The following is a 27,255-nucleotide window of genomic DNA, read 5'->3' as shown; positions in this document are numbered from 1 at the left end:
CCTAAGGATATGATCAAGCTGGTTGATTTTGTCATCTACAGACCCTCCCATTGTAGAGGGAGGGAATGTTTGAAAGGAGCAGGTAGATATGTGGGAGAGAAAGAGAAGAAATGGATGATATAGGGTGGGGGGTTCAAGTCCCCATCAGGGCCCAGCGATGGTGATCGGAGTTCACAGGCAGGGAAAGGGGGAGGATGAAGGAAGGGAGAGAGGGAAAGACGGAGAGAGAGAGAGAGAGAGAGAGGGGGAGGGAGGGAGGGAGGGAGGGAGGGAGAGAGAGATGGGGGGCGCAAGCAGGCAGCGGGAGGGTAGAGCGAAGGCAAAGTGTTGTGAAGGTCTTCACGAACTTTTACTCTCCCATTATAGAGCCCGAGTGACATTGATCACGTTTAAAAAGAGTGATGTGGTGGGATGTGTAATGTGCGACATGTGGGATATGGGCTGATCCAGCACCTCATAAAGCCGTCCATAGGCTTCCCAGAGGTTGGGGTCTGTGATGGGTGTTGGGGTCCTTTTTTCCTTCATGAATGTGCCAAGCATTGGAGTTATCCTCACTCAAGAAGAGTTGTTATAGCTTTTGTTCTCGTTTGGACAAGAAATGCACGCTTCTTCCTTTGGGTAAGGTGGCGGAAAACCCTTTGCATCACCCGTGCTAAAATCAGCCCAACAGTTGGAGCCGTGTATTTCTGCATTTGTCATCATACCACCCATTTTGAGGTTGGGATCCTATTGGAGAGTTGGTGGTGGAGGAGATAGTGTAGGGGGCGATAGCATGAGTGGAGTCAGTGTATGATGGAGGAGAGCGGTGATGTTAGTATGGATATGGGGAGGGAGAGATCTAGGGCTGATGTGTGGGGGGAGCGGTCATCCTCATAGATGTGATCTAGATCATGCTGGAAATTGATGTGAGTGAAGGTGGAAACAGGTGGGGCTGGTGTGGGCGGTAAGAGGGGCACGAGATAGTGAAGGAGAGGTAAGTGTGATCGGCTCATATGGGTGGGGGTGGGATGGTAAAGTCCTTGATCTGGAACATAAAAGGAGGAGACCCCACCAAATAGTCTACTATACTAGAGCCTCCACAATATGGGAAACAAGTAAGACTATCCGATGTGGGCCAGCAGGACATCCCACCAGAAGGTGTCTCCCATTCTCTGTGACATATCCTGCATCCTATGAGGACCTCTTTAGGCCCCTCTCTCCCAAATCCATCTGCTCCCAAGGAATGGCTGTGGCTATGAGTTCCACCTAGGCTGCGAATGGGCCGACAGTAAATCCGCAAGCATAGGGGAAAAGATTGTGAACCCTGCTCAAGTTCCGCACGGCTCGTGAGGCTTTCAGTGTAATTTGGCATATCTGTGAGTGGTTGTTGATGTAAAAACCATGGCGCCACCTCTCTGTGCGGGGACGATGGCTTCTTTTGGCTTTATTGGGCCCCAGCATGGCTACCTCTCTCCACTTTGACGATGTAGCAAGTGGACAGTCATGGAAGGTGCCCCCCTCCTTCTCTGCATTGTATATTTACCTCCTTGGAGGGGTGTGGTTTGCTTTCAAGCGGATGTCTTATTTTCAACTGATAGAAGGATCTTCTCTTTGGGGAAAAATATCCCATGCAGTGAATTTGGAAAGATGCGCAAAAGGATGGGAGGGCATGTGCCAAGAATGGTAGAACACACAAACTCACAAGGAAGAGGATTCGCTGGAAATGGCCAATTGGAACAAGAAAATGTAAATTTGAAGATGAATGTGGAGAATCTTCAGAATGCACAAAGAAAGGTTTTGAAAAGATGCCAAGAAACTAGAGGCCAAGCTTGAAGAGCATGCTGCCCAAGGGAAGGTAGTTGTGAGATGCCAAGAAACTAAGGCCAAGCTTGAAGAGCATGCTGAATGTCTGTATGGCAATACATCACAGACAAGTATAGACTGGCAGGATATCTCTTGTAACTGTTTGCCAAGTAGTTTATGAAGGCGCTACACAGTATGTGTGTGTGTTTAAAGTAAGTAGGTTAGTGAGGTATATGTACTTGGCTGAGCATTGTTCTTGTTTGATATGTTTTTTTCCCCTTCTTTCTGCAAATGTTATGAGTAGGTTAATTTGTTAGCTCAAAGCATTTGATATGTTTTCTTATTGGTGATTGTTGTTTTGAATTGCACAGGCTCCAAGCTCAGCTGAAGGGGATCGATGGTGTCCTTGATGTGTGGATTGGCCCTTTCATGGAAGGTGGTATACGTGGAGGGTTTGTGACTGCAAATTTACAAGTGGAAGAAAGTACACCATCTCTCTCGGTGGTCAACAAGATTCAAGAACTAGACCAGCAGTTGCTTGTACTACCATATAAGTCTAATACATGGATATGGAGGTGAATTTTCCTGTGTTGCTACTTTGCAAGGGCTTCTTGCTTTTACCATTACAGAATTTGCAAAAGGTTGTCAATATTCATCAATGCATGCATGCATATATATGTATCTGCTACATACACACATACATACGCATGTGTGCATGTGTGTGTGTGTGTGTGTGTGCGTGCGTGTGTGTGTGTCTCTCTCTCTCTATATATATATATGTGTGTGCATGTGTGTGTGTGTGTGTATGTATGTGTGCACGTGTGTGTGTGTGTGTGTCTCTGGCCGACTTTGGCCTCTCGTAGACGTTAATATATCTTTCTTTCTTTCTCTCTCTCTCTCTCTCTCTCTCTCTCTATATATATATATATATATGTATGTATGTATGTATGTATGTATCTATATATATATATATATATATATATATATATGTATGTATGTATGTATGTATGTGTCTGGAGTGGAGTGTCCATTCAAGTAGTTTGGGTTAAGTTCCAGTTGAAAACTGCATGTAACACCCACCTTGTGTGGTGTGATCTCCCCACACCACTAAACAGTAGCTAACTTCAACACACATGCACCATTAAAATCTGGAGTTAATCCTCTAACTAATATCCTTTCAATTAATAATTCAAGACTTATCCACACACGAGAGGGGTCACATGATATTCTTTTGTTCAGGCTCTGATTTCCATTCCGTCTGGCCGGCTAGGCCCACAACAATGGTGTGCACACGTCTCCTCTTGACTTATTTGAAGATTGTCCAACATTTGAATTTATTGAAATTGTTTTAATGAGACTTTATACACATGTTTGCATCTGCATGTTTGGCCTTATTTACACAGATAAACTGGGACATCTCTCCTTCCTTCAAAGGGCTCCGTCCTCATAGCAAAAAGTAGGATATGCCAAGCAACTCCTTGACTGATCATAATGACCAAATCCATGGTGTTCCCCTCATACTTGAGCTGTGGGCCCGATTGTGTTAGCCAAATGATAGCACCAAATGAAATGTAAGTGTCAGGCTTCCATGCAAGGCAACCAAGATCTCTGTATCAAGCCTCATGCAAAAAACATGAGGGAGAAGAAGATGAACTCAAAAATAGCAAAAAGAAACCTAGCTTGGCATACCATGTTTAACCACCCAACCTTTATATATACCAGTGACCCCGGGTGTCGAGTGTGTACCTTACCGGCCACACACCATACTCACGCTCCCCCTGTGTCCCCGCTGGTATCCCCATGCTACACATCACTGGGTCTTTGGCCTACAATCATCACCCACAAGCATTCCTGTTTACACTTATTAATATAAGCGATTATGTGCAATAGTATGCCGCCATTGGTTTTCCACGCCATTGGTTTTCCCACGCAATGTCCGCGTGTCCCACGCATTACTGGCGTGTAAATTCCACGTAACAGTGTGTATGCATGCCACTTGTTGCCACATGTAAGTCCCACGTGTTGCCACGTGTACGGGTTGTAACATTCTTTCCCCATTTTAGGAATCATCGTCCTCGATGACAAATTGAGAATAACGTTTACGAAATTAAAACTCCGTTTCTCAAGTTGCATCTGTAAAGGGATGTCCTTTCCATTTTACAAGGAACTCCCGAGGGATACGATTTCGCAATCGTTTTTCTCTTTGTTCCAGGATCTGTTCTGGTCCACGATATTCTTGATCAGATTCTTGCAAAGCAATCATACCATCAACTAAATTATCACTGTCGTGAAGATAGCGCTTGAATCGACTCACATGAAATATCGGATGGACACGACAATCTTGTGGTAAGTCTAACTTATAAGGCACATCTCCGACTCTCTCAAAATCGTCCATGACCCACAATATCTAGGTGACAACTTAGTAGATTTACCCGCATGAAGTGTCTCAGTTCTCCGAGGAACAAGTAGAAACACTTTCTCTTCCTCTTTAAAAGAACGAGCTATGCTCTTGGGATTAGCATACATAACTGCTCGATCCGTAGCCTGACAGATATAATCTTAAGCTCTAGCTAAATTTAATTGCATCTGAGACAGAAATTCAGCTGCACTGGGTGTCTTCTGAGGTAATCGAAGTGTACCTGGCATCAATGGATTATACCCATAATTGAATTCAAAAGGAGAAAAGTTTGTAGAGGAATGCTTATGCGAATTATACGCAAACTTCAATAAAGGTAAATACTTTTCCCAATCACTCTGTCATTCTCCGACATAAGCTCTTAACATATCCTCCAAGACTTGATTGACTCTCTCGGTTTGACCATCGGTCTGTAGATGATCACTGTTGGGGTAAAGGCGTTATGCCCACCCTTATAGTGTGTACAAGCCCATAAGTTATAGTACATAGTACACTTAGTACTTTTAATGTACTAAGTGCACTATGTGTACTAGTGCAATATACATGTGTGATAGGGGAGTCACACACTCATGCCTCATGAGTTGACTTATCCCCACAACTCTCTCTCTCTCTCTCTCCCTTGTTCTTCTCTGTGTATGTCTCCCATGAATACTCTAACCTAACCCTAATTGCTGTTTCTCCCATCAACTGGTATCAGAGCATAGGTTGCTGCTTTGATCCTCTTCCTTCTCCCTAGAGCCGTCAATTCTTTGCTGCCCTGCACTGGAGGTGTGTGAAGCGAAGGCTACAGAGGTGAAACCTGCTGTTGGCTAACCTTGGGCGTTGCAGGCAGCAAGTCGACTAGGGGTTGACAGGCAGAGCTAAGCGTAGCAAACCACAAGTGAAACCCTAACTGTTTCGGGGCGATAAGCTTGTTGCGCTTTGTGGCCACCAGCGGCTGCTGCTGTAGGCGGGTGGCGCTCATAGCGAATACGTCAACACACGCTAATCGTGTAGCGTGGCTGAGGCAGCGAGCAGGCCTAGCGCTGGGCGTCGGCTGGCGCTAGGCGAAACATAAGCGAAGGGAGCCCGTCGACGTGTATGAGGCACTAGGCGAGCGAAGCGCACAGCAAACGTGGGCGACGACGAGCGGTTTTGCCCGCGTAAACGTGGGCGACGTCAGGAGAGTCTTTGTTTCCATCGTCACCAACTCGATAGCGTAACTCTTCTGTCACGGCTTCTGCTCACGCTTCCATACGTCATCGGCAAAAGCCCCTTCCTTCCCAACGGTTAAACTCATCTGAGTCATGAAGCTACGAAGCAGAGAAGGAAGACCTTCTTTTGTTTGAAGAGCTTCAAGAAGATTGATCCTTGTATTCCCTCGTTTCTGCAGCAGCATTAGCAAACTCCCCTTTTCCTGCAACAGCCTGCAAATTGAAGAAAAAATCAGAAATTACAAGGTATTTTCCTCAAATTTTTTTTGGGATTTGCAATTGAGCAAGTACAATCAACAATTGAGCAGATACAGGTGTCGAATTGCTCAATTTTGAGCAAAATTGGCAAAATTGGGTGACATTGGTCACAATCAGGATCAATTTGCAGGAAATTGGTCACAATCAAGATCAATTTGCAGGAAATTGAATGTCGAAATTTGGGGCTTTTGATGTAATTGTGCAATTAAGCACTCATACATGCTGTATGATGTGAAAAATCGCACATTTGGGCAAAATTACAGCAAATTGCAGTGCAAATCAAGGGGCTTTTGTGCCGATTAAGTTGATTTGCATGCAGGCAATCGCATTTGATGCTGTGGATAATGTGTTGATGCCTTACAAGCACTCAATGTGCCTGTAAATCAAGGGGCTTTCATGTATTTGATGTATATGTGGCCAGGGGGAAGCATCGTGAACACTTTGGATGCCTTCATGTGCGTCAATGTACCATGCATGATCAGAAATTGATCTCAAATCAAGGGGCTTTTCAAGTTTGTATGCTTGTTGAGCTTGGCAAAGCAGCAGGCAAGACATTTATGCCTTGAATCCTCAGAAATCAGCTTGCAGTCAAGGGGCTTTTGCCCAATTTCTGTTCGGGACTGTTGTATGCAGTGTACAGGACTGTAAAAGTCTGATTTTCACTCATTTGGACAGCCAGGAGAGCATTTATTGCTACTGTACCTGCTGGTACAGATTTGGCACACTTTGTGCATGTTTTGGCATGGCTGTACACTGTTTTGAGTGACCAAAAGGTTCAATTTCAGCTGCTGTACTTGCCGGTACAGGTTTGGTACATCACAGGTGAGCACTTGGTACTGCTGTACAGTACTTTGGAAGGGCAAAAGCGCACATTTAAGGTGCTGTCCAAAATCTGCAGCAACCAGATTTTGGTGTTTTCATCACATAAAGTGGGAGAAAAGTTGCATTCTTGCTTCCGCAGTGGGAGATAAAGCTTGGGAGAAAAACTGTGAGCACTTTGTGTGCTTTTGGTGCAGTGTTTACACACTTTGCAGGGAGTCAGGCATTGACAGGTTGCATTTTGCTATGGCAACCACAGGTGAGAGCTCTTCATTGCTTCACATCAAGAAGCTTGAAGGCTCGCATAATTATGATATTTGGCAAACCCAGTGCTACAATGTGTTGCTTCAGAAAAGCAGCACAAGCCTATCAAAGAAAGGGGTGTGATGCCCGCTTCTCTTACTGCTGAAGAGTGGGAAGATATGGATGAGCTGGCAAGATCTACTATCATGTTGTCTGTGTCAGACTCATTACTTTTCAGCATTCGTGAAGAGAAGACAGCTTGGGGAATGTGGCAGAGATTGCAGGACTTGTATGCCCAACAAAGTGCCTCAAGCAAAGTGTATTGGTTGAAGAAACTCATAGGCCTTCAGATGAAGGAAGGGGCATCTATGACAGCCCATCTAAATGAGTTTAATGGTATTGTCAGCCAGGTCATTAATCAAAAGTTGGCAATGGACGATGAGTTCAAAGCCACTTTTTTGTTATGCACTTTGCCAGAGAGTTGGGACACATTCAGGACAGCCACTAGCAATTCGTATGCTATGCTGTCATATGCAGATGTTGAGGGTGCTCTTCTTCAAGAAGAGATGAACAGGAAAAACAACTCTGTTGGAAAGTCCAATGCAATGAATGCACGTGGGAGATCCCAGCAAAGGGGGAAAAGCCAAGAAAGGGGAAGGAGCAAGTCTCGCTCCAAAAAGGATTTGGAATGCCATTATTGTGGCAAGAAGAGACACATTAAAAAGCAATGCTACAAATGGAAAAATGATCAAAAAGAAAAGGGAAAAGGCAAAGACAAAGACAAGGATGAAGCCAAAGATGTAAAGCCGAAGGGCAAAAGTGGAGTCAAGATTGAAGAAATCAATGTGTCACATGCAGGTGGCAGTGAGGATGAGGTCCTCTTTACGTCTTCACTTGATGCCCATTCACTTCTTACAGGTGGTCATGGTATGCACTCATGGATCATTGATTCAGGTGCCTCCTTTCATGTCACAGGTTGCAGAGACTTGTTTGTCAGGTACACTGCTGGCAATGAAGGAGTGGTTTATTTGGGTGATAACCATGCATGCAAGATTCTTGGCAGAGGTGATGTAAGGCTTGTATTTTCAGATGGCTCACAGCTTATGCTCCATGATGTCAGGCATGTGCCTGAGATCAAGAAAAATCTGCTTTCTACTGGACAGCTTGATGATGCTGATTATGTTACCACATTTGGTAGTGGAAAGTGGAAAATTAGTAAGGGCTCACTGGTTGTTGCCAGAGGCTCTAAGGTGGACACTCTTTATTTCATGCATGCAGGTGTTTGTCACCATGCTAATGTAAATGCAACCGAGCTGCCGGAAATCTCTATGTGGCATAGCCGGTTGGGACACATGAGTGTCAAAGGAATGGAGCAATTGTCTCGTTTGGGTTACTTGCCTTCTCTAAAGTTTTCAAGTTTTCAGTTTTGTGAGCATTGTATATATGGTAGGCAACTACAGTGCCCCCACAAGAAAGCTCTTGGACAGAAAGATGCTCAGTTAGAGCTTGTGCATACAGATGTATGTGAGATGCCTCAGCTTTCTTTGGGAGGGGCAAAATATTTTGTGTCTTTTATTGATGATGCCACACGCAAGGTGTGGGTCTATCCTCTTCGTTTGAAGAGTGATACATTCTCAGTGTTTCAGAAGTTTGTTGCTCTTGTTGAGAATCAAACTGGCAAAACACTGAAGGCTTTGCGTTTCGACAATGGTGGAGAATATACGTCCAAACAGTTTCAGGACTTTTGTGATGCTAAAGGCATCAAGAGGGAGCTCTCTACTCCTTATGATCCTCCACAAAACGGGACAGCAGAGAGGATGAACAGGACCATACAGGAGAAGGTCCGTTCTATGTTGTCACATGCTGCATTACCTCATGGTTTTTGGGCTGAAGCTGTTATGACAGCCGTTCACCTTATAAACAGGTCACCTAACACGAGGCTTAATGGGAAAGTGCCAGAAGAAGTATGGACAGGGAAGCCTCCGTCATACAAGCACTTGAGAGTGTTTGGTTGCGTTGCGTACGTGCACATACGCAGGGAAATGCGCACCAAACTTGATCCTAAGTCTCACAAATGCATATTCCTAGGATATGGTGACAGAGGTGAAATGGGGTATAGACTTTGGGATCCCATAAATAGAAAGATTATACGCAGCAATGATGTCATTTTTGATGAAACATGCATGTATAAGGAGCCTGCAAGGCAACAGGAGCCTGGCAGAGTCATCTTTGATGATGATGGACATCATGGACAACAACAAAGGGCTGTAAATCAGCCATTACAGCAGGAAAACCAGCCCTTAAATGGTGCTGAAAATGGTCCAAATGGACAGCCAGAGATGGCAGAAGATATCCCTATGGATATACCACAGTTGGAGGAGATACCGGGCATGATATTTCAGCCTTATGGCATGGAACAGGAGCCACCAATGGGTGATATGCAGGCTGGATAGCAACCTGTAAATGATGGTCATTGGGTACGGAGGTCCACTAGACCCTCCAGAGCCCCTGACAGGTTTGTTCCAGGGGTTGACTACTTGATGCTTATTGACTGTGGGGAGCCCTCATGTTATAAAGAGGCTTTACAGAGGGCAGACAAAGCTCTATGGGAGCGTGCCATGAAGTCAGAGATGGATTCTCTGCATAAAAATGGAACTTGGAAGTTGGTGCCTTTGCCTGCAGGCAAGAAGGTTTTGCCTTGCAAGTGGGTATACAGGCTCAAAGTTACACATGATGCAAAGCCAAGATACAAAGCCAGGTTAGTGGCTAAGGGCTTCAAGCAGGAATATGGTGTGGACTTTGATGAGATCTTCTCTCCAGTGGTCAAAATGACCACACTTAGAGCTGTGTTAGCTTTGGTTGCACATGATGATCTGGACTTGATTCAGATGGATGTGAAGACTGCTTTTCTTCACGGTGATCTCCATGAGGAGATATATATGCAGCAGCCAGAGGGTTATGCGTTGAGTGGAAAGGAGAAGCTTGTATGCAAGCTGAAAAAGAGTCTTTATGGGCTCAAACAGGCACCAAGGGAATGGTATCATAAATTTGATACATTCATGAAATCTCAGAAATTCAGGAGAAGTGACATAGATCACTGCTTGTACACCAAGAAAGCTTTGGATGGCAGTCTATTGATTCTCATTTTGTATGTTGATGATATGTTGATTGCCGGGAAATCTCGTAAAGAGATGGATGCATTGAAAAAGAGGTTGCATGAAACCTTTGATATGAAAGATTTGGGTGATGCAAATCACATCTTGGGTATGCGGATACTTCTGGACAGAAATCAGCATGTGTTGTATTTGTCTCAGAAGGAATACATTGGCAAAGTTTTGCAGAGGTTCAATATGGACGGGGGGAAGAAGACTAGTACTCCTTTGCCTCCATATGTGAAACTCAGTGCTATGGACAGCCCACAGTCAGATAGAGACAGGGCTGATATGGCCAAGATTCCGTATGCTTCAGCATGTGGCAGTCTCATGTATGCCATGGTTGCTACTAGGCCGGACATTGCATTTACAGTGGGAGTGGTTTCTAGATACATGGCCAACCCTAGCAAGAAGCATTGGGAAGCAGTGAAAGGTGTCATGAGATACCTGAAGGGCACACAGGATTTGTGCATTTGCTTTGGCAAACAGGATGCATTAGTGCATGGTTACACGGATTCGGATTATGCCGATCATCCAGATAACCGGAAGTCTACTACCGGTTATGTATTTACATTCACAGGAGGTGCTGTGTCATGGATATCCAGGATGCAGAAGTGCACTGCCTTATCTACTACAGAGGCCGAGTATATTGCAGCCACAGAGGCTTGCAAGGAGGCATTATGGCTATCTCGGTTAGTGGTTGATTTGGGCTATACAGGGGATATTCCATTGTTGCATTGTGACAGTCAGAGTGCCATCCAGTTGGCAAAGAACCCTGTCTTTCATGCAAAGACGAAGCATGTGGATGTGAAGTATCACTTCATCAGAGAGGTGATAGAGAACAAGCAAATTCAGCTTGTTAAAATTCATACGGATGACAACCCGGCTGATCTGTTGACGAAGAGTTTGCCTCCGGAGCGGTTTGCTCATTGCAGACACTTGATGGGCATTGGATGAGGCCATTTTCAGCCTTGATATGGCCTTGTATATTATCATGTACATGCTGATTTTTTCTTTTCCTTTACTTAAGGGCACTTTGCCTTTAAGTGGGAGGTTGTTGGGGTAAAGGCGTTATGCCCACCCTTATAGTGTGTACAAGCCCATAAGTTATAGTACATAGTACACTTAGTACTTTTAATGTACTAAGTGCACTATGTGTACTAGTGCAATATACATGTGTGATAGGGGAGTCACACACTCATGCCTCATGAGTTGACTTATCCCCACAACTCTCTCTCTCTCTCTCTCCCTTGTTCTTCTCTGTGTATGTCTCCCATGAATACTCTAACCTAACCCTAATTGCTGTTTCTCCCATCAATCACAGCTACTCATGTAGAGTTGCATGCCAAGTTTACTAAAAACATGCTGCCAGAAATTACCAATAAACCGTGGATCTCTATCCGACACAATGGATTCTGGCAAGCCATGTAATCTAAACACATTGGCAATAAATAATTCTACTACTTGCGGAGCTTTAACTTTGTTCATAGTAGGAACAAAATGTGCCAGCTTAAATAATCTATCCACAAAGACAAAGATAGCATTGTAACCTCTCTTGGTTTTGGGTAAACCCATAATGAAATCCATGGAAATACTCTGCCATTTCCTCTCTAGAATAGGCAACGGATGTAACGATCTAGGCAACTTCACACGTTGGAATTTAGTAACTTAACACTGTAAACAATGTGTCACATAATGATTAACGTGTTTCTTTAACTGTGGCTACCAATAGAAACGTTTAATGAGCTCAATTGTTTTCTTTATTCCCGGGTGTCTAGCACATGGACTATCGTGACACTCTCGTGTCACTAATACTCTCAAATTATCTGAGTCCGGAACGCATACCTTGTTGTTCCTCTTGAGAATTCCATTCTCAATGGTAAATCTACGTTTACCAGACATTAAATTAGTCGGAGTTAAGACTCGAAACTTGCAAACAAACCAAACAAACAAGACGGGGGTGCAAGCCTGACTCACCTCCCAACCTTGACAGCCGTGGGCAAGCCCACAAGACTTGGCTGTTCCCACCGAGCTACGAGCTGAGCTAACTAGATGGACGTACCGACCAATCTCTACCTCGTGATGTCCCATACCGCCACCAAGCTACCCTCGCGGGCCTCGAGACTGCTACCGGCCTCGGCTGCATGAAGCAGGTGCACGTCTGCACTAGATCCAGGCTCCTGACCATAGAGCTCTCACAAAGTCACGCAAGACTCTATATGACTAATGACTAACCTTGGCCACCCTTTTATAGGCTCTTGGCTGATCATCGAGCATCCACACTTGGGCGCCTGCCCATCCATACTTGGGTGTCCACCTGTTAGTCTATCCCTAACTCAGCTCGCCATCAGCCTCTCTAGCTCCAAGCTTCCCCAAACCTCGAAGCTAGTCTTGTGTGCGTGTAGCACACGGTAGATACACACTGTGCACATGACATACTCCCCTTCCTCTAAGAGCTCACTCCTGAGCTCACTAAAAAGCCAGGGTAATCTCTCTGAAGAGTAGTCAATGTCTCCTATGTAGAGTCCTTCTCAACATGATCCTTCCACTTGATCTTGTATTCCGTGATAAGCGTATTACCCAATCTTCTTTCACGAAATCCAAGAATCTTTTCAGGTTCGTGTCATGTCCTCGACATCTATGATTTCTTGAGGAGTAACTAACTGGTCTGTTCCACCTAGTACTTAAGTCTACTGACATGAAATACAAGATGAACTTTCACATGAGAAGGCAAATCCAATTCATATGCAACTGAACCAATCCATCGTGTAATACGAAATGGTCCACAGTATCTAGGGGATAATTTCGGAGATCGACCTGTCCGTAAAGTATCGGAATCTTTCGGAACTCGCAAATACACCATCGTTCCTTCAGAGAACTCTCTGGGTGAACGATGTCTATTAGAATAAAATCTGTCTTGGTCTTGAGCACTTCTAATAGATTCCTTCGCAACTTGTAACATTTCTTGCATATCTTACAAAAAAATAATGTGCTGTATCATGCTGAAGTCCTGAGAATCCCACTGTAACAGGTGATCTAGGTTGAAAACCATACATAAGCATGAAAGGACTAAAACTTGTACTCGTATGCTTAGTACTGTTATATGCAAATTCTAACATAGGAAGATAATCCTCCCATGTCCCTATAACTGACTATGTCTTGCGGTAACCCGTACAGTCTAAACAATTGCTCGATAAACTGCCTTCCTAATTGCGTAGCTGTAATAGTCTTCTGGGTCGGTAAAAATCTAGCCATTTTTGTCAAGCGATCTATCACAACCCAAATAGAATCGTGGCCTTGATGTGTTCTTGGCAATCCGGTAATAAAATCCATGGAAATACTTTCCCATTTATTTCCTGGGATTTGCAAAGGATGCAACAACCCAGCCTGTCTAAAGCGTTCAGCTTTATTTGCTTGACAAACTTGACACTTGAGAACATAATCTTCTACATACCCTTTCATCTTTGGCCAATAAAAAGTGTGTTTTACTAACGATAATGTCCTGTGTACCCCAGGGTGTCCAGCAGAAGGGGCATCGTGACACTCCTTAAGAATCTTGGACCTAATGTCCGGGATCTGTGGTACACAAATTTTGTCATTATGGAATAGTAAACCATTCCGAATCATCCACTGGCCTGGTGCAGCTTGAATGGTAGGCTGCTCAGTCATCGAGTATTGGTCAATCAATGAGTTCCTGTCCTCGATCTTCTGCCAAAATGGACCAAAATAACTATCAGTCCTGCAAAGCCCTCTCATTGACTGAAATAAGTCAGTAGTAATCTCGGTGAACGACAAAGTATTCACCTCTCTAATTCGACTAAGCGCATCTGCAACACTATTCACGGACCCTTTTCTATAACGAATCTCAAAATCAAAATCTTGCATTAATTCAGCCCATCGAGCTTTCCTTCCTCTCAAATCGTCCGCATCACACACATACTTGATTGACTGATGATCAGTCAATACCACAAACTTGGAGCCATATAAATAATGTCTCCAAACCTTGAGAGCGTGAATCACAGCATAAAGCTCCTTCTCAAGGGTTGGCCAACGAGATTGAGTATCATCTAGCTTTTTACTTTCAAAAGCAACAGGTCTACCATCTTGAAATAGAGCAACCGCGATGGCATAGTCATTGGCATCAGTTTCAAGATCATAAGGCCGACTAGGATCGGGTAATGCTAAGATAGGTGCTTCCTTGACTTTATCTTTCAAAAGTCTGAAGGCCATATCCAAATCGTTATTCCAAGTGATAGACTGATTTGACTTACGTCCACGACCTTTCAACAAGTCTGTCATAGGTAGTGTGAGCTGAGAGTACTCCTGCATAGATTTCTGAAGAAAAACAACAAAACCAAGAAAAGAACGAAGTTGTTTCACTGTTCGCGGTATAGGCCAGTCCAAAGCCTTCTGAACTCGGTCATAGTCAATGCTCAATCCATCTCTAGTGATCTTGTGTCCCAAGTAAATGATGTCTGTCATGAAAAACTCACATTTACTTAATTTAGCATATAGTCGATTCTGTCTTAAAATAGTTAAGACAATCGTGAGGTGTCTAACGTGATCCTTAAGAGTACGACTATATATCAAAATATCACCCAGGAACACAATCACAAATTTCCCCAAATGTTCACGAAAAAGATCGTTCATCATTTGTTGGAAAGTGGCTAGAGCATTGGTTAACCCAAAAGGTAATACGAGAAACTCGTAATGGCCATACCTAGTCCGAAAGGCGGTTCTTTCGACATGCCTTTCATGAATACGTATCTGGTGATAGCCAGTACGTAAATCTATCTTCGTGAAATATTTCGCTCCTGCTAACCGGTCAATCAGGTCTTCTGATCTAGGGAGAGGATAATGGTTCTTAATTGTCAGCTTGTTCAATCTCTTGTAATCTATACACATTCTCCAGGTGTTGTCCTTCTTTCTCCTAAGCAACACAGGTGCACCCCAAGGTGATTTACTTGGATGGATCTGGCCCATCCTCAAATAATCTTCGAGTTGTTTAGCCAACTCATCTTCCTCAGCTTGGCTCATCCTGTAAGGTGGAATACTAACAGGGTGAGCACCAGGGACCAGGTCAATACGATGATTTATTGCCCTTTCAAGTGGTAAGCCTGATGGCAGTCCTTTAGGAAATATATCTTGAAACGAATCAAGTATCTTCTGTAATTCTTTGCTTTCAAATACACTTAATTCATTGACATCCATAGAAGGTATGAGAAATGAAGAAAGTGGAATCAATACACAATGGAAAGCAGTATACAAAGAAGAATCCATTATATTACCAAAATCAACTGTATTTACAAGAGGTCCCTGAGAGGAATGTATACAATCATCTAAGATACTATACTGGGTGTTTCTATGTTCAAAAAAAAATATGACTAGACCAATCTATCTGGACTTGAAGAGTCTTAAACCACTCAATCCCTATCAACGATTTTTCATTCCGCAACAAAAAGACAAGATACCACTTACCCCTGTAATAGTGAGACAACCCTTTGAGAAATGGGGCATTGATTTTGTTGGACCCATTAGTCCAGCAGTGCATATGTGCTCGACAGATTATTTCACCAAGTGGGTAGATGAGAGAGCCTCTAAAAAAGTTGATATCTCCACCTTTCAATCCCATACTTGCCGACCCGCAGGTAGGCGTACCTCATAGTTATGATCGCTGGGTGTCGTATCAAGACCCAATTTCTGCATAAGTTTGTAGTTAACAAAGTTGTGTGAGCTGCCAGGATCTAGAAGAATGTGGATTCTATGGCCATTCACTTCTCTATAAACTCGGAGAAGATCATGCAAGCCAAAAACTTTAGAGTTGAATAGACAATCTGAACATGTACTAGGGCGAGAAAGTACAGTAACTGACGTACCTGTCAAAGACAACTGGTTAGCTGCCTTTGGCTTGGGTCCTGCGTTGGTCTTTGCACCCTTTTGCTTCGGGCACTCGTTACGCATGTGTCCTTTTTCTTCGCAGATGAAACAATGCCCCTCCTCCTTGAGCTTCAAAGCTTTAAGGAGACGTTTCTTCTTCGCTGGTGTCGAAGTTGAATTCTTTGAAGGTTGGTCTGAAGACTTTTCTTTAGTCGTGCTAGCCATTGGTGCGGAGAACTTTCTTTTGTGCTTGTTTCCCTGCTCGGTAACGGGTTTAGACTTGGAAGAGACCATTGTATCGTCATAATGCGAGCGGAATAAATGGCCTCATCCAAGGTTTTGCATTTGTTATTTTTAACGTGTAAACGGTATGAGTCGGGTAAACCGGCTACGAAGAACCCCAAAAGAGTTGTGGGATCCATCTTCGTAGCTTTCATCTGCAAGTCCCTAAATTTCTGGAGGTACACCTCATAAGTGAGGTTCTGCGAGGTCATGGTCAAAGTAGTAAACCGGGCAACAACATCATAGTCATCCTCTTTCTTGAGGAATTCTTTCTTGAAGACGTCTTCGAACTGTGCCCAAGTCGTTGGTTTAGGGTTGAGTTCCTTCCACCAAAGCAAAGCTTTGCTTGACAGGAAACCTGCTGCTAATTGGATCTTTTTCCCATCGTCATATGGATGGAACTGAAAATGGACTTGCCACTTATGTAGCCAAGTGTCCACTATCTCCTTGGTACGTTGCTTTTGCTCGCCCCCGAACTGTTTCGGAGTAATGTTGGGGCCTAAAGCAGATGCCAAGGTATCCATACCCGAAAGAGTAGATAGGGTAGTGGTCAACAAAGAGATGGAGTTCTGCAAAGCCTGCATCTGCGTGACGATTTGTGCTTGACGTTCCGAGGAAGAAGCTTTGAGAGCAACTTGAAATTCTTGGAAATCTGATTTTGACACATAATCGTCGAAAAGATTGGCATCGGTATCTTCCGTAGCCGGTAGGTCTTCATGTTCGAAAAGGGGCTCCAACTCGGATTCTTGGGTCGACATCTTAAAGAGGGCAAGGTGAGAAAAGTTGATCTTGCACAAATAAGAGTGCTAGAGAACTCGAGAGCTTGAGAGCTTGAGAACTTGAGAGAGGTGTGACTAGAATCCCGCTTAAGGGGAATATATAGGTTTTCCCAAAAGCTATCCTTAGCTTTCACTTTTGTGTTTTATATATATATATATATATATATATATATATATATATATATATATATATATATATATATTCTGTTTCCTTTAAATAAATAAAAAATACCTATAAAGCATAAAGTGGGTCTTTAAACCCTTTACTAAGGTTTAGCCAAAAAAAACGAAAGCAAGGTAGCGTAGTTTTGTTTTTCTTAAATAAAATAAAAAACAAAACCTAAAAAAAACTACGCCTGCTTTTCGTGTTTTCTGTTGCGCCTGCTTGTTTGCCACACGTGCGCTGGGTGTCTGCCTGCGTATAAGGGCGTGTACTACGCGCTTGCACGCACGGACTGGAGTGCCGCCTGCCTGCTTGCATACCACCCGTCGACTGCCCACGTGTGCCGCCTGTAGCATATCTGCGCACGAAGGGAATCTGTCGACTGCCCGTGTACGCCTGCGATCGCCTCGCTGGCGCTGTTGCCTGCGCACATGTCTTGCACACGACTGTCTGCCTGCGTGTACCCGTGCATATACCTGGCCGCCTACGCCTCATAGGGGCGCCTGTGCCAGCCTGTCTACCAGCGCCTACACACGTGCGCCAGAACATGTGTAACAGCCTGCCAGTGACTGCAGATAAGCCCCAGCCCTGGCTGTGCATACAAGGGCTACACAGCTACAGCCGGCGACCTCTCTCTCTCTCTCTTACAAACAGCCGACAGGCTTTTCTTTTTTCTCTCTTCAAACTGTTCATACAGTTAAAACATGTAAGCCCTACTTCTTGCAAAGCAAGCCAATCCTTTCTAGACCACAATCTCCATCATCACGGGTTTCTTCGATGAAAAAGCAACATACTTAATCTGAAAAACAGCAGTATGCACAAAAAAAACAGCAAGCTTCTCGAACTCATATCTTTTCCTCGACCTCTTTTCTCTACCTACCGACTTGCTTGTTCACGAGGCTTGCTCTGATACCACTGTTAAATCCCTATAGGATCTCCTCGTGGAACGCTCCTGGTACTAGACTCGAAACCTGCAAACAAACCAAACAAACAAGACGGGGGTGCAGGCCTGCTGACTCACCTCCCAACCTCGACAGCCGTGGGCAAGCCCACAAGACTTGGCTGTCCCCACCGAGCCACGAGCTGAGCTAACTAGATGGACGTACCGACCAATCTCTACCTTGTGACATCCCATACCGCCACGAAGCTACCCTCGCGGGCCGCCAGCCTCGGCTGCATGAAGCAGGTGCACGTCTGCACTAGATCCAAGCTCCTGACCATAGAGCTCTCACAAAGTCACGTGAGACTCTATATGACTAATGACTAACCTTGGCCACCCTTTTATAGGCTCTTGGCCGGTCATCGGGTGTCCACACTTGGGCGCCTGCTCGTCCATACTTGGGTGCCCGTCCGTTAGTCTATCCCTAACTCAGCTCAGCCTTCCTAGCTCCAAGCTTTCCCAAACCTCGAAGCTAGTCTTGTGTGCGTGTAGCACATGGTAGATACACACTGTGCAAATGATATCTGCCAAATCTCCAATCCCAAAAAGAAATGGAGTAAGCCTAAATCCGTCATCTCAAACTCCTTTGACAAGGCAGCCTTCGTCATTGCTATGTGCTCCACATGACTGCCAGTGAGGACAAGATCATCCACATAGGGGATAATCAAAGTGACCATACCACGTTTCGGAAAGAGATATAAGTTCGGATCTGCAATTGATCTCTGGAAACTCTTTCTTAGAAAGAAAGAATCAATCTTTTTCGTTCCAAGCCCGGGGAGCCTGTTTAAGACCATACAAGGTCTTATGCAACCCCTTTTGATCCTAGGACCTCACAGCCTGGAGGTTGCTCAACATACACCTCCTTGTGCAAGTCACCATTTAGGAACGCAGATTTCACATCCATCTAATACACCAGCCACTGTTGAGAAGAGGCAAGGGCAAGAACTATCCGAATGGTGGTCATCCTAGCTATCGGTGCAAAAGTGTCCTCATAGTCGATGCTAGGCCATTGAGCCCTTAGCCACAAGTTTGGCCTTGTGCTTGTCCACGGACCCATTGGACGTATACTTGGTCTTGTAGACCCACTTGACACCAATGACATACCGTTTTGACAGCCTCGGTACCAACTCTCAAGTTCCATTCTTCTCTATGGCTTCAAGTTTCACTTGCATGGCTTCCCTCCAAGTCTCTTGGGAAAGAGCTTCCTTAACTGAAGTGGGCTCCTTGTCCCGAATGGTATGAGACATCAAGTGTTACGACCCTGTGTTTTTCTTTGGATAGAAAGCAGGTGGGCACGGGCACGAGATGGACAATGTGAATGGCATTGGTCTGAATTTGAGAAGGGAACTCATGCGTGGACAGCCCAAGTGTGAAGAGGACAAAAGGATTTTGAGTTTATAAAGTTTTAAAACCTTTGATGATAAAATAATATTGTTATATTTGAAGGCATGCGTTTTTGCTATTGCTTTTAGTTTTTGGAGAAAAGCAGGTTGAGGCGCCTCCTTATAAAGTGAAGGGTGGCGGAGATTCGTGGGCGTGTGGTGGAGTGGCACATCATCTTGGCGATCACAAAACTAAATCTCTCTCTCTCGCTCTTAGGCGACTCGCAGGTCTGCAGGTTAAGAAGCGCACGTGACGGCTGCGTGTGTGGAAGTAGTCAGGCGGGCAACCTTTTGCAGCGTGGAAGCAGCCAGGCGGGCGACCTTCTGCAGCGTGGAGCAGTCCACATGCACGTGGCGGCTGCATGTGTGGAAGTAGCCAGGCGGGCGACCTTCTGCAACATGTAGCAGGCCACATGTTGATGATTTTTGCAGGAGCACTCTAGCTCCCCCTGTTTATTTTCCTTTTCCAGGTCCCCATGGGTGATGAAGTGTTTTGTGTGCGAGTGTTTGTTTCACCGCCCGTCAAATTTCTAAAGGCCGGTTTCATCAAGGCATAATTTACCTATAAATTCTCCTCTGGCTGACATTAGTCATGAACCCTATGCAATCTTCGAGGTCTATCCTCCGTGGTCCACTCGGAGGGATACTCCGACACACCAGACTCTCGAATGGTATCCAACAACCACTTCGGTACCCAAACAGAACATGGAGCCTCTTGCTACTTGCTGGGGCAAATTTCCAACCCTGGGCTCAACCTCTCCAACTAACTGAGGCTGGCTAGCTGGAACAATAGCCCGGGACTCATCCTCATACTCATCCGGCTCTCCAAGAAGCAGTGGCTCCTCAACAATGGAAGCTAGAACATGCTCATCAAAGACATCATCTCTGTTGACAACAACCTCATTCTGCTCTGAGTCATATAACTTGTAGCCTTTGGAAAGAGAGTTATATCCCACAAAAACAAGGTTCTGGGACTTTGAGTCAAGCTTCCCCTCTGCTTCTTTGGAATGTGAACATAGGCATTACTCCCAAAAACACGGAAATAGGAGATATCTGGTTTCTTGCCAAAATAAGCCTCAAATGGAGTCATCTTAGGCACTGCAGTCGTCGCGGAGATCGGTTGAGGATATGGACAGCCGTAGCAATAGTCTCCTCCCAAAGTGGACAAGGAAGGTCTCAATGCTCCAACATCGTCCTCGCCATCTCCACCACGTGCATGCGAGTCCTGCAAACCTCATGCATTGACAAAAGATGAAAACCAAGAGATGGAACATAAAGAACTGGGGAGGAATGCTTCCCCCCTTGGCCATCGGGGACGATCTCCAACTTGCCCTCACTGTGAATCGGGATAGTGGACTTGTCACCAATAAAGATGTGACCTGTTTGCCTCCGAAGGTCTTGAAACAACTCTCAAGAAGGACTCATGTACCTGGAAGCACCACTCTCAAGAATCTACTCCCGAGTATCCCCAACAGTGAGACCAACTGTCTCTCTGCTCGAAGACGATGAAGCTCCTGTGTCCATAATCTCCAAGTGCACAAAAACTGGAGTCTTTGCGGCAGCAGTTGAGGAATCGGCACCTTTCTCGATGCTTCGTTGAGGACATTTCCTCCAATAATGACCCTTCTGGCCACAATGGTTAGAGGTCCGCTCGGCCTTCAAAGCATCATGATCTTCTCAGAAGACTTCGGCTGTGAAGACTTCCCTTTGTCCTTGTTGTTGTTGTTGTGGCCTTTGGACCGTTGGCCAGTCAAAGCCTCAGAACCTCCGCCTTGTGGAGGGTTTAGGAACCGCTCCTCCTTGTCCAAAACCATCGGCACAAGCTCCTCCCAAGTAATGGTGCTAAGCTTCACACTGATGATCAAAGAAGAATAGAAAGCTAAGTACAGAGGGGATAGATGAGACAGCAGGGTGATGGCCATGGGGTGATGGCCATGTCCTCTGATGATATCTCCTTCCTAGCCTAAAGAACCTCAGGGTAAAGAGCCTGGAGTTTGTTGATGTGCTCTCGCATCGTCGAAGACTTCGTAGGATTCATCACTCGCATCTGCACTTCCAAGGAAATTCTCTTCATGGGTGATACCCGATTTTACAAAGAGGCCAAGTGCCGCCAAATCCCTCGAGCCAGCGTCATGTGTTTGACATGATTGATCACGTGGGGTGTACAATTGAGGAAGATGAAAGAACGCACACGGGCATTGACACGATCCCACATTTGTGCCTGGGCCTCCTGCTCTTTCTTAGTTGATAGTGAAAGTTCCTCCTCCTCCAACTCTGGCCTTGGAACTCCAACCACAATGAAATCAGCCAAATCATAAGACTCCAAGACAAACTCCATCATTACCTTCCAGATGCCATAGTTGTTCATGTCCAGCTGTCGGTCCACCGGGAACGTCAGGAGGGTGGGGATCTTCACATGTTTCTCCGCCATCTCGAGCAAATCTGCCATCTCGGGGATTCACGTGGTCTTGTGAAGGGAGGGTGGGTCCACCTTCTACCTACTTCTCACGTCCCTTACAGCCCAAATATTCTCCAATCAGCACCAAAAACAGCAACCCTGAGAGCTCTCACTGTGTCCAAAGATTCAAGCCACTTGGGGCTCTGATACCATGTCGGAATGTGCAGCGGAAAAGGGACAGAAATCAGAGAGCAGAAAACTGCAGAAGAGCAAGAGAGGAGAGACGGTGTCGAACTCTACTATATACACACAATAGCGGATACAGAACTGTGGGGGGGCAAGGGCTAGTATATATATGGCCTGGGACTGCCAATTGGCCAGTGCATAACAGGCTGACAGCCCCAAAATAGCCCACGATTGGGAAAAAGTCCAGTCGGCCAGCAGATAGCAAGCCGGCCAGCAAATGACAAGTCGGCCAGCAATAAAATAATGGACCTCTCCTGAGCAGCCAAATCCTACAGGCCGACAGGGAAAAAACAGCACCCCAACGACTCGAAAAAACTGGGATAATGGACAATGGAGAAAAATGTAGAAAACCTCACACAAGCGGGCACACCCACATCACTGGCCCTCACTCCCTACAGTGTAATATGGTACAGAGAGGAGATGACTGCTAGCAGCATCCCCCGGATTGTCATACTAAAGCTCACTAAATTATGATTCTTAAAATAATATATTCTTATGGTCTTTTGTGAAAAGAAAGTGCCTTGCATTTTTACTAAGTCATAAATATACTTATGTACTAAGAAATATTCCCTTTCTCTGTGCTTTGATCAACTTTCTGCTCTTTCACAACAATATGTTATGTTGTGATATAGTATGTGTGTGTGTGTGTGTGTGTGTGTGTGTGTGTGTGTACTCTCTCTTTCTCTCCAAGGAAAAGATGGTGTCCATGTTATGGCTAAGTAGAGACTAACAAGCATACTTGTGAGGATTTTCTCATTGCTTCTCAAATGTATGGAAGAATTACTTAAAAGTTTATTTTTTGGGGGGTCTGAACTGGTCATTCTGATGTTTATCCTTGTTGTGCCTACAGGGGACACAATATAAAATATGGTGTGGCAGGATGTGGCAAACCTATAATTCTTGTGCATGGTTTTGGTATGGAGTGAAATAAACTTATACTCCTGGGCGATTTTTGTTTTCTGCAGATGTGGAGGGATTGCCTGACGTAAAAACACATTCCCTTAATCTACAGTTGTTGTTTTAGGATGTGAAATATTGCAATGAGAAGTGACCATTCGTTTGCTTCATTTACTCCCCTTTTTTTCCATTCAAAAGGCTTGGTGAAGGGCTTGTGAAAAATTCCAGTTGTTGTTATGTTATACATACACACACAGATACAATTATACATACAATGCGATATCCCTTATGAACCAGAGGTTCTTGATTGATTATCTTGGAATAAGGTTATTTCTAGGAGGCTTCTTTAGTGGTAAAATTGTCATTTCTCTAAATCTTGTCTTCATTATCAAGGAGGTGATAAAGATACAAGGATGTATGCATGCATACATATAAACATACATAAAACACGTATGTGCGCGCGCACGCACGCACACACACACATAGCTATAAAAACATATATACAAACAAACAAACATACATATATACATGTATGGCATATGCATACGTGCACACATACATGCATGTATGTATGTAAGGTACATACATACATACAAATCATCTAAGATAGTGAATGATGTATGGCAAAATTTCCTGACTTTTTCTAAATCTTTCTAATCACCTGCATGGGCCTTTGGGTTTGGTCTTATTAGAGTCATATTTGGAGTTCATGCTATTTTAAGAAACCTCAGTTTGATTGCATGCAGATGTTTTTTGTAAGAAACCTCAGCTTGATTCCATGCAGATGTTTATTGATTTTGTTTCTGCTTTCAGGCGGGAATGCTGGTCACTTTGCAAAACTGATTCCTTACCTCACAGACAAGTACAGAGTGTATGCTATTGACTTGCTAGGGTTCGGGGCATCAGATAAACCTGAGGATGCAAAATATGGCCCCGAGCTTTGGGCCGAACTTCTCTGTGGTTTTTACCTACTGCACTTCTCCATTTGATTCTTTGGAGTCATGAGCATTTAAGTCTATTTTCTGAATTCGAGGTAAGACTAGGTACACATAAGTCCCTGCCTGTGGAACAAGTGGAGGCTGGATGGCAAGATTGCCTGCCCTTGCCTTGCATGCAGTCATGATGTCCCTGCCCAAAACACAACGCCCCCCCCCCCCCCCCCCCAACACACACACACACACACACACACACACACACCAGGCATGCTCCTTTGTGTAACCAGCCTAACAATAGTGTTGAAATTGGTGCAGATTTTACAAAAGAGTTTGCAGAGGAAGGGGCTGTTTTGATAGGAAACTCAATTGGCTCGCTCACCTCACTAGTAGCTGCAGCAACGGGTGGAGACACTTTATTTAGGTATGTGCAAAAATTAAGATATCTTGATGTTGCTCCCTATGGACTGTTCAAGAGCTTGTTCATATTCAAAAATTTCAGTTAAAACTTTATCTAGAAAACACATAACATCCCTTTAATGAGGCAAAAGTCTAGGAATGGAGGGGAGGACTCCGTCCTTGGCTGGCTGCTCTATTGGAGGGAGGTTACATCTGAGAGGTACAGGGAAATAGCCACATTGGAGGCTGTAACACAAAGTGATCCCATTCTCGCCTTCAGACATGAAAGGTCTGCAACTTCAGATGTGCAAAATAGTTACCTTCCGTTTCATAGCCCTTGAGCTGCCTTGGAGGCAATCCATGCGGCCACATGGATATGTTTGTCCAGATGGAGAGGACCATAGGAACAAAAAAAAGTGTTTTTAGTTTTAAGAGCCATTAGTGTTTCTAACTTCAGCAAAAAAAAACTCCCAATTTTGAGATTGAAATCTTTTATGCTTTTGGTTTTCTTTCCCTGTTTGCACACATGATTTTTCCACCACCTTTTTTCACGGCTTTGTCAGGCTTTCACCTCTCAATTGCAGCCCGCAATTTTGGGTTTTTTGCTTCAGCCCCTTTGCAGCCAGTTTCTCCTTCATTCTTCTTCCTCCTCTTTTTTTTGTCTTCTTCTTCTTCTTCTCGCCCTCCATCTTCTCCCCTCTCTTTCTCTTCCTTCCCTCATCTTTTGAAAAAACTTTATATTTTTTGTATTAAATTTTATTATATTGTTTTCAAAACCTCGCTCTTTTTTTTTGTTGGCCGAAGGTCAAAACATTTCTAGACAAAGCCTTCAAAAACTCGAAACAAAAAAGAGAGCTTAAAACCATTCCTTGTGACTATGAGTGGAGAGACTCTGATGGAGGAGTGGCAGAACCCCCGAGGGTCTTGTGGAATTCAGCCTTCCAGTGCTAGGCTACTGATCATCTACTGATCATCACACGTCACTTAGGAAAAAACAACTTGATCGAGTCCTAAATCATTGAACCGTCACCGAGGATGGGCATTTGTACAGTCTTTGGTTTGTTGGACTTGAAGTGATTAAGTTTTGCACAGTTATTTGAATTTAATGGGACGTATACGTGCATGCTTGTGTTGCCATGTGCTATGTCCTTGTTATCTCTACAGATGGAATTTCGTGATGGATGATGGTCCCTCTGCCTTTTTTAGAGGCCTTGTGCTTCTAAATTGTGCAGGTGCCATGAACAGGAAGGGTCTAATGCAAGAGAATCTACTGATACGTCTGCTATCACCAATATTTATTGCTGTTGAGTATCTTCTACAAAGGCCTCGTGTTGCGAACTTTCTTTTTGAAAGGTACTCATAAACTTTTACATGTATCTGGACAGATTATACTTTTTTGTACCTCGTTACCCCTGCACCATAGTTTCCTCAGCCCACGCTTGTGTATGAGTATGTATGTATGCATGTTTGTGTATTTGTATGTAATAAATTTCAAATATCCCTGGCTCTGTGGTGAAGAGGGTATTCCTGGTTGGTTGAGGCATATCTGGGGTGTTGATGGAGGGTTGATTGGCTCCATCGAGCATCCCTTCTGTATATGTTCTTTGACAGGTCAAAGCTGATTTTTCTCTCTAAGAAGATATGATAGAATTTTCGGGAGTTACTACTACACAAAATGCTGATTAGTTGTGGCTCATTTTTTGCAAGAGATTCTCGTTTCTTGCATTTAAGAAGATGCCATCGTGTTCTCTCAATATGCTGGCCTGAGGGTGATGATGGCAGAACCCAGTAGTGCTTTGCATTCATCATTATACCATTCATTTTGGGAGGTGGTCCCGCCTGTGATTTCTTGGTGGACTTGATTGTGGAAGGACAGGACTGTTTTGTTGCTTTGTCGACAGCTTGATTGACAGTTGAGGTTTTCTCTGACAATGCAGAGAGGGTACTAATGTGGGCCAGAAGGCTGAATATTGTGAGAAAAATGGTACTGAATTGTGATGATATGTGGCTTTTGAAAGGGGAGGCAGTACTGGGATGATGGGACTGGTGAAGTTGAAAGACAAGTGAGAATGGCAAGGTCCGGGCATAGGAACCGAGCATAATATGAAATCTATTAAGACCTGATAGCATGCATAAATGCTGTGCTGAGGTTTTGCAAGGTAAGAACATTAAGCGTATTTTATTTTTTGCTTGTCTGGTGATTTTTGTACAGATTTAGACGGAAGGAGAATATAAGAAAAATTTTGGAGGAACAGGCTTACAGAAACAGGGCATCTGTCACAGATCAACTGGTACAATAAATGGTGGTGTGCATAAATGCCAACCATTTTTAAGGTCTTCAACCATTTGAAGTCATGATAATAATTTTCTTCGTATTGATAAAGGATAAAAACGCTGTTGTCTTGCAGGTTGATATCTTGTATGAGCCTTCAACAGAACCTGGAGCTACAGGTGTTTTTGTCAAAGTCTTTACTGGAGACCCAGGTAGGCTTATGGGCTGTCATTTTCCCCTTGGATTTTGGTGAAGCTGCATGAGTTAAAGTCATTGAAAGCAATGGGAAGTTCTGTATGAAACAGTACACATGGTACAGAAAAACCTATTCCGTACATGTATTGAATGTAATCATGACGACCTTTCAATCAAACCGGTGCCTAAAGACTGAATTGACATAAGAAGAGAGATATATTGAGGGCGAATGAAGATTGGATATATTGGGACAACACTTTGTGAGAAAAGAAACCCCCCCCCCCCCCCCACCCACCCCCCAAAAAAAAAGTAAAAAAGTAAGAAATCTGCTTGCAAATTCTCACATGGAGCCAATATACTTGCAGCACACTTGATGTTCCTTAACTATCTAAGCTAGTCCTAATCATAATTCTGGGTCCGTATTTTTGCTTACATTCTGAATCCCATTCTATGAAGTGGTGGAGACTTGCAAGAGAGTTGCAACTTCCAACCATTATGCACACAGGGTGACAGCTGTAAAGAGGCCGACAAATTTCCTGTGTGTAATTGACTCAGGGGGGACAGCAGCAAAGTGTGCTGCACGCATCCCATTCGCTCATCGTTACTGGAGAAGATTCTTGTTTAGCAATT

At 44.2% G+C, this 27,255-nt stretch overlaps 1 protein-coding gene across 6 annotated transcripts in view; it reads left to right on the top strand.

Moving 5' to 3' along the window:
• Positions 1-27,255, top strand: part of LOC147636216 (uncharacterized) — an 88,138-nt gene that overhangs the window by 40,638 nt on the left and 20,245 nt on the right. For 3 of the 6 annotated variants that reach the window (XM_086801642.1, XM_086801645.1, XM_086801643.1), the window contains exons 6-12: positions 2,154-2,357; positions 22,781-22,845; positions 23,641-23,787; positions 24,078-24,183; positions 25,365-25,511; positions 26,371-26,449; positions 26,567-26,642. In XM_086801642.1, coding sequence (XP_086657768.1) covers positions 2,154-2,357; positions 22,781-22,845; positions 23,641-23,787; positions 24,078-24,183; positions 25,365-25,511; positions 26,371-26,449; positions 26,567-26,642 — 824 coding nt within the window. Of the gene's footprint in view, positions 1-2,153; positions 2,358-22,780; positions 22,846-23,640; positions 23,788-24,077; positions 24,184-25,322; positions 25,512-26,370; positions 26,450-26,566; positions 26,643-27,255 lie in introns of all 6 variants that reach the window. The other 3 variants (XM_086801640.1, XM_086801644.1, XM_086801641.1) reach the window with 1 other exon arrangement.

Source organism: Cibotium barometz, chromosome 8, assembly GCF_041138505.1.
Source record: "Cibotium barometz isolate CiBa-2024 chromosome 8, ASM4113850v1, whole genome shotgun sequence".
NCBI lineage: Eukaryota > Viridiplantae > Streptophyta > Polypodiopsida > Cyatheales > Cibotiaceae > Cibotium > Cibotium barometz.
The sequence above is the reverse complement of the archived record's forward strand: the minus strand, read 5'-3'. Positions and strand labels throughout refer to the sequence as shown.